Source organism: Garra rufa, chromosome 8 (genome assembly GCF_049309525.1).
Source record: "Garra rufa chromosome 8, GarRuf1.0, whole genome shotgun sequence".
NCBI classification, from domain to species: domain Eukaryota; kingdom Metazoa; phylum Chordata; class Actinopteri; order Cypriniformes; family Cyprinidae; genus Garra; species Garra rufa.
Genome location: NC_133368.1, coordinates 27,532,892 through 27,545,002, shown reverse-complemented (window position 1 = coordinate 27,545,002; position 12,111 = coordinate 27,532,892). Strand labels below are relative to the sequence as shown.

General features: G+C 35.2%; 1 protein-coding gene across 8 annotated transcripts in view; it reads left to right on the top strand.

The window, feature by feature from the left end:
- stxbp5l (syntaxin binding protein 5L) overlaps positions 1 to 12,111 on the top strand; it is a 215,583-nt gene that overhangs the window by 144,501 nt on the left and 58,971 nt on the right. For all 8 annotated transcript variants that reach the window (XM_073845458.1, XM_073845456.1, XM_073845453.1 and 5 more), the window contains exons 8-11: positions 1,649 to 1,772; positions 2,799 to 2,874; positions 3,718 to 3,875; positions 9,837 to 9,909. In XM_073845458.1, coding sequence (XP_073701559.1) covers positions 1,649 to 1,772; positions 2,799 to 2,874; positions 3,718 to 3,875; positions 9,837 to 9,909 — 431 coding nt within the window. The remainder of the gene's footprint in view (positions 1 to 1,648; positions 1,773 to 2,798; positions 2,875 to 3,717; positions 3,876 to 9,836; positions 9,910 to 12,111) is intronic.

The window sequence follows — 12,111 nt, the reverse complement described above, 5'->3', positions numbered from 1 at the left end:
TTTAGCAAGAATGCTTTAAATTGATCAAAAGTTATGATAAAGGCATTTATAATGTTACAAAAGATTTCTATTTCAGTTAAATGCTGTTCTATTGACATTTCTATTCATCAAAGAACCCTGAAAAAATTCTACTCAACTGTTTTCAACATAATAATAATAAATGTTTTTTGAGCAACAAATCAGAATGTTAGAATGATTTCTGAAAGATCATGTAACTGGAGTAATGATGCTAAAAATTCAGCTTTGAAATCGCAGGAATAACTTACATTTTATATATGTGACCCTGGACCACAAAACCAGTCTTAAGTCGCTGGGGTATATTTGTAGCAATAGCCAAAATTACATTGTATGGGTCAAAATTATTGATTTTTCTTTTATGCCAAAAATCATTAGGAAATTAAGTAAAGATCATGTTCCATGAAGATTTTTTGTCAAATTCCTACTGTAAATATATCAAAATGTAAATTTTGATTAGCAATATGCATTGTTAAGAACTTAATTTGGACAACTTTAAAGGTGATTTTCTCAGTATTTTGATTTTTTTGCACCCTCAGATTCCAGATTTTAAAATAGATGTATCTCGACCAAATATTGTCCTATCTTAACAAACAATATATCAATAGAAAGCTTATTTATTGAGCTTTCATATGATGTATACATCTCAGTTTTGTAAAATTTAACCTTATGACTGGTTTTGTGGTCCAGGGTCACATATTAAATATATTCATTACTTTAAATATATTCAAATAGAAAACAGTTATTTTAAATAGTTAAAATATTTAAAAAAATTGCTGTACTTTGGTCAAATAAATGCAGACTTGGTGAGCAGAAAAGGCGTCTTTAAAAAAACATTAAAAATCGTACGGTTCAAAAACTTTTGACTGGTAGTGTATATAAGCAGATGCATAAAAATAATTTGATCATCAACAATAAACAGCATATAGGATCCAGATGTAGTATTTAATAAAAATGTGATTTTCTCAGCTTTTTGCTTAAAATGTTGCTTTTATTTTATGAAACTTACTCAAGTGCTGATTAAAAAAAAGAATTCCTGACGCTAGAATTAATTTAAATTTGTTTGTTTTTTAGTCAAGGCTCTGTTCGTAATTTTTAAGAACATATTGCATGTTCAGATATTCATCTGAAGTCATACAACAAAATATTATGAGGGCCATGAAAGTTTAGTGAAAATTATCAAAAATGCTGTTGGTGGCTGGCAACTTTTTTCCAAAACGCTGGTGGGGAAAAAGTTAAAGGTAATTTATTCCTGTGATGGCAAAACTAAATTTTCAGCGGCCATTCATTCATCTTCAGTGTGACAAGATCCTTCAGAAATCATTCTAAAATGCTAATTGCTGCACAAGAAACATTTTTTATTATTAGCAGTTTTGAAATGTAGTTGATCACAGCAATAGTTGATGGTATATATTGTTTATTTACAGAAATTATTACTCTAATCTAACCTAGCCAAAGCTGAGCTGAGCTATGGTGGCAATCCTTCTCTTTCTTCTCTTTTCCTATCCTCTGTTGTATTGTGGCACAAAAGTGGCCAAATATGAAACAAATGAATTGTGTTATGATCTGGCCATTATTTAAAATATTTACCTATGCATTCCTGATCACTTCTCTTCTGGCGTCTCTCTGTTAGGCTATTCACTCAGTAAGCTGGCATCATGAGGGGCGGCAGTTCATGTGCAGTCATTCTGATGGCAGTCTGAGCATGTGGAATCTGAGAAATACAGCCAAACCTTTTCAAGTCACCTTCCCTCATGGTGGGTACACACATAATATGGTCTTTTGTCATATAGTAATAATAAATAGTGCTAGTTTACTTTTTTAAATGTAATTTAAGCCAGTTACACATTCTTGACATTTTTACTTTAAGCCTCTCAAAAATGTCAAAATTGCTTTTAAGATGTTCCAATCGAGCTGTATGAATTGTAATTTGAATATTTTTTAAAGAAATTGATAGGCCTGGACAAAAAAGGCATTGACCTGCAAAAACCTTTATTTTATTTTATTTTATTTTATTTTATTTTATTTTATTTTATTTTATTTTATTTTATTTTATTTTATTTTATTTTATTTGCATTTAAATCAGTTGAATAATACAATTCATATGTGATATTTTACCTTGTTAAAGAAAAAAAATGTTTATTATCAATGGGTGTATCATTCTTATGCCCTAGATTAGGATATCCCATAGCCATTTATTATTATTATTTTTTTTTATAAATCAGTTTACACAAGACTAACCCTAACCCACACCCAAAAGCACCTTTAAAATAAACGTTTTTGCATTTGTATAATTAAAAAATGTATATTCCTTTGATTTATGAATCGTTTTTCTAAATAAATATGTCTTCAAATGTCCCAAAATGGAGGTTTTGCCCATCTTACCTAACTTCTAAGGCTAAATTTGACCCCAAAGTATAGCTGAATAAACCCACACACACAGTTAAAAACCCCTTTAGCCATGACTCACCATCTATCAGTGAAATCTGACTCTGACGTAGTCAGCAAACACACCCCCTCACCAGGTGTGTTCATTATGGAGGATGATTCAGTGTGTGGGTTCGCAATGTGTGTGTTTGATTTGACAGGAATAAATGATTCACTCTCAATCTTTGCCACTATGTTCGGGGTCCCGGCCTTGTGCTCAGTAGTTATATAAAGATGAACACACACACGCTGGGAAAAGTGTTTTTTTTTTTATCAGAAAGTTCTGGACATAAACGTAAAAAAAAAGGTTCAGGTAAAAAAAGTAAGAAATCACAATTTTGTCTCTCTTTTCCTAGGCAAGACTCAGAGAGATGGTAGAAAAGAGTCATGTAAACCCATTCTCAAGGTCGAATACAAGACCTCCAGAAACAGGTAAGAGAACACGCAAATGTCTCAAACTCAACTGTGAATGAATTTAATCCTCCTATTTGCTTGCGACAGATGTGTCCAAGTTCCACTCGAGAGCCATTACTGCTGTTTTATCTTGTCACAAAACAATTGAAGTTTACTGCCTATTTTTACAAAGCCTGTTTTTCTCGAGAGATGAGCAGCAAAACATAATTTGAAGAAACTTACATTTTTGATTGCTTGTTTTTTTTGCCTTTTCCCCCTATGCTCTGTTCAGCGAAGTGGTCATGAGTGGCCGCCTCAGTTTTAATGATATTTTAGATTAGCTTAGCTGTAATATTGTTTACCCCCTTTTGTTTCTTCCTATTTGCATAGAGAGTATTTCAGGGTTGTGAAAAAGACTTTAAATTGAAACAATGCGTTCCTACACTATGAACGTATTGAGGGGACGTTAAACGTCAAAGTGAGGTTGTGTTGTGTGGCTTAAAACTCGCCTTCCAATACGATAGAAGCTATTGGTTCTTGACATGTTAAAGCTGCAGTCTGTACCTTTTTTGTGTTCATAATTTACAAAACTTATATAATAAGTGAGTACATCATAAATCCATTTTCCAAACCGTGTTTTTGGCTAATCCTGAATCACTACGATATACCTTTAATAGGTTTTTATATTCAGACTATTTTAGACTGGTTCTGTAGGAATTGCTGAGGAGTAACCCAGTACCTGCGTAGCTCCGGCTACAATGTTCTTCCACAAGACGCATGCAGTTGTGTTTATTAACCACTAGAGCACCAAAAGTTATGGACTGCAGCTTTAAAGAAATAAATTGGTTTTCCATTAACAGTGTTTTTATTTTCGTTTTCCAGTAGTGAAGCATTTGTTGTCTTCTCTGGGGGCCTTTCATATGATAAGGCAGGACGGAGACCTACCCTCACCATCATGCATGGTAAAGCCATCACAGTGTTAGAGATGGACTATCCAATAGTGGACTTTATAGTGCTCTGTGACACGCCCTATCTCAACGGTGAGTGTACTGAACAGGTCAGTCCTGTCTCCTGCTGTCTTCCATGTTTAATTAGGTTGAGTAAAATCAAGTTTTTGTTCTTTTTCTATTTGAAGACCCAATCACTGATGTTCACAGAGAGTGGAGGGGTTAATTTAAAGGGATAGTTTACCCAAAAATGAAAATTTGATGTTTATCTGCTTACCCCCAGGGCATCCAAGATGTAGGTGACTTTGTTTCTTCAGTAGAACACAAACACAGATTTTTTAACTCAAACTGTTGCAGTCTGTTAGTCATATAATGGCAGTGAATGGGTACCAAACCTTTGAAAGTAAAAAAAAAAAACATGCACAGACAAATCCAAATCCACCCTGCAGCTCGTGACGAGACATTGATGTCCTAAGACATAAAACAATCGTTTTTTGCGAGAAACTGAACAGTATTTATTTCATTTTTTACCTTTAAAACACAGCAATGTCCAACTAAGCTCAGCATCCAGCGCGTTACACGTGTACGCATTCTGGCGTAGTATACGCAAGCGCCGGAGGGGGAAATCGGTGAAAAGTCAACAGTCCCGGATGAGTTCTCACAAACAAACGTAATCTTTTTAATTTATATCGGTTTGAACAATCAGGATAAGCGCAAGTAATTACCATTTTGAATAGTTGCTATACCCACAATCTCTGTGCACTGTGTAAACAATGAGTGTCATATTCATGCGACAGATCGTGTCCGGCATTTGCATATACTACGCCAGAACGCGTACACATGTAACGTGCCGGATGCGGATGCTGAGCATGCGCTCGGGAGAGTTGTTGGACAATGCTATAAATACTCGCAAAAACCAATCATTTCACATCTTAGAACATCAATGTACCATCACGAACCACAGGGTGTAATTTGGATTCGTCTATGCATGTTTTTTTTTTTTACTTTCAAAGGTTTGGTGCCATTCACTGCCATTATATGACTAACAGACTGCAATAGTTTGAGTTAAAAAATCTTCGTTTGTGATCTGCTGAAGAAACAAAGTCACCTACATCTCGGATGTCCTGGGGGTAAGCAGATAAACATCAAATTTTAATTTTTGGGTGAACTATCCCTTTAAGTGAATCAGTTCATTCATTCACACATTGCTTAATGATTCAGTTTAAATAACTGATTCATTTGAAGCATCATTAAGTAGAGTTCCAAAAAGTCCCTGTTCTGTATTTAAAATCTTTCTTATTTTGAAATTAAATATTTGTATAGTTAAATATTATCATTTATACATTTTTGGGTATTATTACGTTTGACAAATTAGAGTGTTGTATTTGTATTTAATTTTATTTAATATATGTGACCCTGGACCACAAAACCAGTCTTAAGTAGCGCAGATATATTTGTATCAATAGCCAAAATAATTTGTATGGGTTGAAATTATCAATTTTTCTTTTATGCCAAAAATCATTAGGATATTAAGTAAAGATCATGTTCTATGAAGATATTTTATAAATTGCCTACTGTAAATATATCTGTAATATTATTAAGTTGCTAAGAACTTCATTTGGACAACTTTAAAGGTGATTTTCTCAATATTTTGATTTTTTTGCACCCTCAGATTCCAGATTTACAAATAATTAGATCTCAGCCAAATATTGTTCTATTCTAACAAACTACACACCAATGGAAAGCTTATTTATTCAGCTTTCAGGTGCAAAAAAATGACCCGTATGACTGGTTTATTGGTCCATGATCACATATTTATATATATTTAGCATATGCTTCTAACATATTTGACTTACTGTTTTATCCCCCAGAAAATTCTCCCTAACAATTCAGTGATTTTATCAATTACTATTATAAATTTGGGGTCAGTAAGAATTTTTTTAAACAAATTAAAATACTAAATACATTTATAATGTTATAGAAGATTCCTTTGTTTTTTTTTACTTTCTATTCACCAATGAATCCTGAAAAGGGCAGCATGGTTTCCAGGTTTTAGTATTGATAATAATCAGAAATAAGAAAATTCAGCTAAATAATAAATTCATAATATTACTGGTTTTACTGTATTTTTGATTAAATACATTCAGCCTTGGTCAGTATAAAAGACATTTAAAAAATATTATTATTTTTACATGGTGGTGTAAGTGCATTGTGAATCATTTACATAAAATCTTTAGACTCAACCAACTCAAATGAACAATCCATTTGCGAGTCTGACATCAGTAAGGTGAGATGCTACAGAGGAATTGATTCCGAATGGTTTGAGAAGTGACAGCTTCGGCTCAGTTCAGTCAAGGGGAAAGAGTGTATCGCTATATCTGTCTTTTTCTCTTGAGAAAAGCAGAGACAGACAAAGCCCTGTCAAGCACATGTATACACATGCACAGAATTCGCTCCCCAGAATACAACAGCAAAGAGATGGCAAACATCCAGCAACTGTGAAGTGATTTCAGGTGTTACACATTTTTATCTTCCTTTCTCCCTCTCAACTCTCTGCTTGTTCATTCATTCTAACCAATGCACATACAGCACAGTGTGTACCCTGCATCTGCATGACCTGTACGATTTTAATGAAAGAGTATAATGGATTCCACTGTGTCTTCAGAGCATAATTGTTACACACAAACACACACAGAAGATAATTAATGCCTTCGTCCCCTTGGTTTCAGGATGTCACCTTGTCATCAGTATTCCCTCACAAAGCTTAAAGCTGAAGTGTGTAATTTCTGCACCACCAGAATAAAAGGATGTACTAATGTAATGAGTTTTAAAACTGTTTTTTTTTTTTTTTTTGATAACTCACCTCATGTTCCACTGCCCAGACAAACAGATCTCACAGGCTAGTCAGGATGCTCAAATAAAAACACAAATCTGCTTAAAAGAACAACAAAGATTACACTTAATGGGGGAATTAACCTACAAATGTTTTTTTTTTTTACAGTTGAGGTCAAAAGTTTACTTTTTTTTATTATTTTACCAAAAAAAGAGGGATCATACAAAATGCATGTTATTTTTATTTAGTACTGACCTGAATAAGATATTTCCCATAAAAGACATTTACATACAGTCCACAAGAAAAAATAATAGTTTTTTTTTTTTTTTAAATGACCCCATTCAAGTTTACATACGCTTGATTTTTAATTCTGTGTTGTTACTAGGGCTGTCCCCGAATAGTCGAAGATTCGATGCATCGATATGCGGAGCCTGATTCGACCACCGATCTCACAGTCGAATCTTCGCGGGTGAAACGAGCATCATACCATTTTGCCAATATGGGGGTGCTCAATGTCTAATTGCACACAGAACTACTGGTTTTGTACGGTTATATTAAGTTATATACAGCCTTTGATTATGATAATGCAGTAAAAACAAAAGTGAAAAGAAAAAAGCGTTCAATAAATATTTTTTACGTGTTTGTGAATAAATCCATCCAACCACCCCTGTGACTAATTTAATTTTCACTTTCCCTGATGCATGACGAGATGAGGACCATCTTGACGGCAGGGATGGCGGCGATCACACCGAACGCGTTTTTGCAGTCGGAGGCGCCTCTTTTGAATGGTTTTCTGTTGGCAGTGAGCGTTCTGCACGCTGTTTATGCGCCCCCGGCGCCTCGCGTTTTGCAGGAGCGCTCTGAGCGCCTGAAGTTGAAAAAAAAAAAATCAACTCTGAGCGGAAAAACGCCCAACGTCATTCGCGTTCTTTTCCATTGTACAATCGAATGAATGGAGTGGCGGGCCTTCTGTTGTGATGGCGAAAGTTTACCGTTGCTTAAGTCCGGAGACTGCAAGAAATGGAGGAGAAACCTTTGGTGTCTATCGTGGGTAACCCGGAGCTGTATTATTATTATTACTAAGATTTTAGAGCGCTCGCGCTATAATCCTTTAAATTGACTGACAGGACAGCTGTTTTGGTCGTTGCTTAGCAACATAAAATAACCGCAGCACACTGCTCTTTCATTAAAAGTCACCAAAAAAAGGCAGTGCTGTGCGCCTTGCGTTTTTAGAACTAAAAGACGCGTTCTGTGTTTTTATTTAAACCTAAATAAGTTTGTCTGTCAGTTGGCAGGCAGTTTTGGTCGCTTATAAAATAAAATAAAAACTGTTTTACCCTCCTGCTGACTATAGTGTCGTGCCCCTCCCAACCCATTCACACACACACATAAGCCTAGATGATTCGACTATCGGTCGACTATAGACGGTTTCAACGGCAACAACATAAACAAACGTTACTGCGCATGCGCGCTTTTGTGGCCCAAACTTAACTTCCGGTAGACATCCAAATAGAATCAATAACAACAGCTAAGTCCTTCTAGAGTAGATTATTTTTTTTAATAACAAGCGAAATATGTTGGCTGCGTAAATTAGACTGATTTATTAAAAATGCAAACTCATTATTTGCCAGCAGGAGGTGCTTTAAGCACGAGAAACGAGGTTTCCCCGGTAATGGCTATAGACAAAGCAGCTCTTAATTTAAAAACGCTGCCTTATGCAGGATGAAATGAAAATGACATTTTCTAAAGACAGTCTTTCTTCAGAAAAACAGTGATATAAAAACACCCACGCCTCGGTTTGATTTTTAAACGTGCATTACGTTTATTCAACGAAGTCTATTAATAGATTAATTAATTAGTCTATTAATTCCAATTTCCAATTGGAAAATCAGTCGGTTTTTATATCGTGGCAGGTCGCCACAAATAAATAAATGTTTGGGAAACACATACCACAGCACAATAACCTGACACCAACTTCATTACTCATTATTAGCTGCGTTTGTAGCCCGCGAAACGAACCAGACAGATAAACAAACACAAACCGGAAGTTAATTTAGGTCCAGGCGCGTGCGCCCGATGAAACCGTCTATAGAAAGATTCGAAAATTCTGATTCGACTATGAAAATTCATAGTCGGGGACAGCCCTAGTTGTTACCTGAATGATCCACAGCTGTTTTTTTTTTTTTTTAGTGATAGTTGTTCATGAGTTCCTTTTTTGTCCTGAACAGTTAAATTGCCCACTGTTATTCAGAGAAATCCTTCAGGTCCCACAGATTCTTTGGTTTTCCAGCATTTTTGTGTATTTGAACCCTTTCCAAAAATGACTGTTTGATTTTGGGATCTATCTTTTCACACTGAGGACAACTGAGAGACTCATATGCAACTAATACAGAAGGTTCAAACGCTCCAGAAGGAAATGCTGCATTAAGAGCCGGGGGTGAAAACTTTTGAGCAGAAGGAAGATGTACACATTTTTCTTATTTTGCCTAAATATCATATTTTCCCCCCATTTAGTAGTGCACTTCAGAAGCTACAGAAGATACTTACATGTTTCCTAAAAGACCAAATAAGTAATATTTACCCTGCTCTTTTTTAAATTCAAAAAGTTTTCACGCCTCAGCTCTTAATGCATTGTGTTTCCTTCTGAAGCATCAGTGAGCTTTTGAACCTTCTGTGATAGTTGCATATGAGTCTCTCAGTTTTCCTCAGTGTGAAAAGATGGATCTCAAAATCATACAGTCATTGTTGGAAAGGGTTCAAATTGACAAAAAATGCTGAAAAAAACAAATAATTTGTGGGATCTGAAGGATTTTTCTGAAGAACAGCAGGCAGTTTTAGGACAAACAAGGGACTCATGAACAACTATCACTAAACAAAAAAACAGCTGTGGATCATTCAGGTAACACAGTATTAAGAATGTAATAAAAAATAACATGTATGATCCCCCTTGTTTTAGTAAAACGATTAACATTTTGCAAATTCTGCAAGGTGTATGTAAACTTTTGACTGCAACTGTAGATATTACGGTGATGTTTCTGTATGACTTTCTTCTGTGGAACACAAATATTTCTAATATATTTATTTTGTCCATACAATGGAAGTCCGGTGTTATAGTTTCATACGTCTTCTTTCAGTGAAATAATATCCATATCTACAATCATAAATCTATGTTTTGTGCTCTTTAGTTTATAGATGGTGATTTGTTGTGTTTGTGTTGACAGAGGTCCAGGAGCCGTATGCGGTGGTTGTTCTACTGGAGAAAGATTTCGTTGTGGTCGACCTAACCCAGAGCAAGTGAGCAATCACTTCTTCAGCTTCTCTTTCTCTTTCCGCTGTCATACTCACACACTTTATGCCATGTGTGTGTAGCTGAATGATGTAACTCAATGTGATGTACTCCAACAACACCTCACACTAGTACTTCCACCAGAGGCAACATCCCTCAACACTCAATAAATTTTGTCTGTGTGTGTTACTTTTTGAAGATGCTTTGTGGAAAAGGGTTTAAATCTGAGAGTGTGTGACTGTGTGTTTATTTGTTAAGGGTAAATATCATTGGAGTTGTCAGTCATAAACATCCATCAAATGAGTCATTATTAAGAAGCAGAGCCAAGGTCAGGCTGACACACTCTCTCTCTCTCGTACACACACACCAACTGGCCGTTTGTCACTCTTTTAAGTATTACTCCTGCCATAGAGACTCTGCCAGTTGACATCAGATGTTTTCTTTGCTTTAAGGCCATTACTTCACAAGGACGCACTGAAGGAACAAACAAACTGCTAGAACTCAAACTCTCTCAGAACCAGACAGTGGTCCATAATTCCATTAAACTCAAACTTTAAAGTGTATTTTAGTTTAGTTTGATCTTCTTTAAACACATTATAAACTTATATAGCAAAAGCCATACGCCACTCAAGGCTGCAATGTATGTTACAATTATTTAATACAGGCATTTTTTTAAACGTGGTAAAATCACACACAACTTTAAGCGTATTACTTTGACATCAGCTATAGCAATATGATAAAGGCACTAACACTTACCTTTTTTAAAGGGGACATCAGATGCAGAATTCACTTTTACATGGTGTTTGCATATAAATTTGTCCTATAATTACAACCGCCCTACAATGATAAAAAATTGTTCACTCCTTTTTATTAAACCCCAGAAAACCCAAACAGTCTCAATTATTAAGCCTTATTGATTGATGTCATATTGCTCAAGCTCCGCCCACGACCGCTGACAGACTGCCATGTATTAGCATATTTCTGCCCTCAGCCAGTTGTACACTGTCCGCCATTTTCTCCGGCCTTGAGCAGCTGTAGCGACAATAATTAGTAAGCAATGCAGGTGTTTTGTAGTTAGATGTAAAAGTGAATATAAGAGTCTTCATTTTCTCCTGACCTCAGAGCCACTGAGGTCTCAGTGGATTAGTTTTGAAGTTTTTTTAATGGTAATGCGCTACTGAATACACAAAATACAGAGGAGAAGGCGGGATGAGCTGTAACTCATTATCATTTAAAGAGGTATGCACCAAAACGGGAAATTTTAACCAAAGACCCAAAAAAAATTATACCAACTTGTGGAAAATGGGCATCCGATGTCCTAACAGTAGCACTTACAATTTATCATTTTGATGACATTCTTAATTATTATTCATTCTTCTGATGGATAATGTAGTTCAATTGCTTAAATATAGGCCAGTGGCTTCAATACAAGACCCATGGGTATCAGTACCTGGTAGCCCACTTAGAGTCGCCCACAGAGCACATTCTTTAAATAGCCTCAGTTTCTTTTATCGTAATAATGCACATTCTTAAGTATTTCAAACATGTAGCCCTTTTATCCCTTCTGGTCACTTTAACTTACAGTAAGGTTGGAAACCCCTGCTGTAATGCTGTTTATGACAAAATAATGCACTTTAATACAGAATTCAGTTGTTGTACAGTCATGGATATGTGTGTATACAGTTAAAGTCAAAAGTTTACATACACCTTACAGAATCTGCAAAATGTTAATTATTTTACCCAAATAAAAGGGATCATACAAAATGCATGTTATTTTTTATTTAGTACTGACCTGAATAAGATATTTCAGAAAAAAGACGTTTACGTATAGTCCACAAGTGAAAATAATAGTTGAATTTATAAAAATTACCCTGTTCAAAAGTTTTCATACACGACTTCTTAATACTGTGTTGTTACCTGAATGATCCACAGCTGTGTTTTTCTGATTAATTTTGTCCTGAACAGTTAAACTGCCCCCTTTTCTTTAGAAAAGTCTTTCAGGTCCCACAGATTCTCTGTTTTTTTTTTTTTTTTTTTTTTACATTTTTTAGCATTTTTGTGTTTTTTTTTTTTTTTTTTTTTTTGTGATCCATATTTTCACACTGAGGGACTCATATGCAATTATTACAGAAGGTTCAAATGCTCACTGATGCTTCAGAAGTAAATACGATGCATCAAGAGCCAGAGGTGAAAACTTTTGAATGGAATGA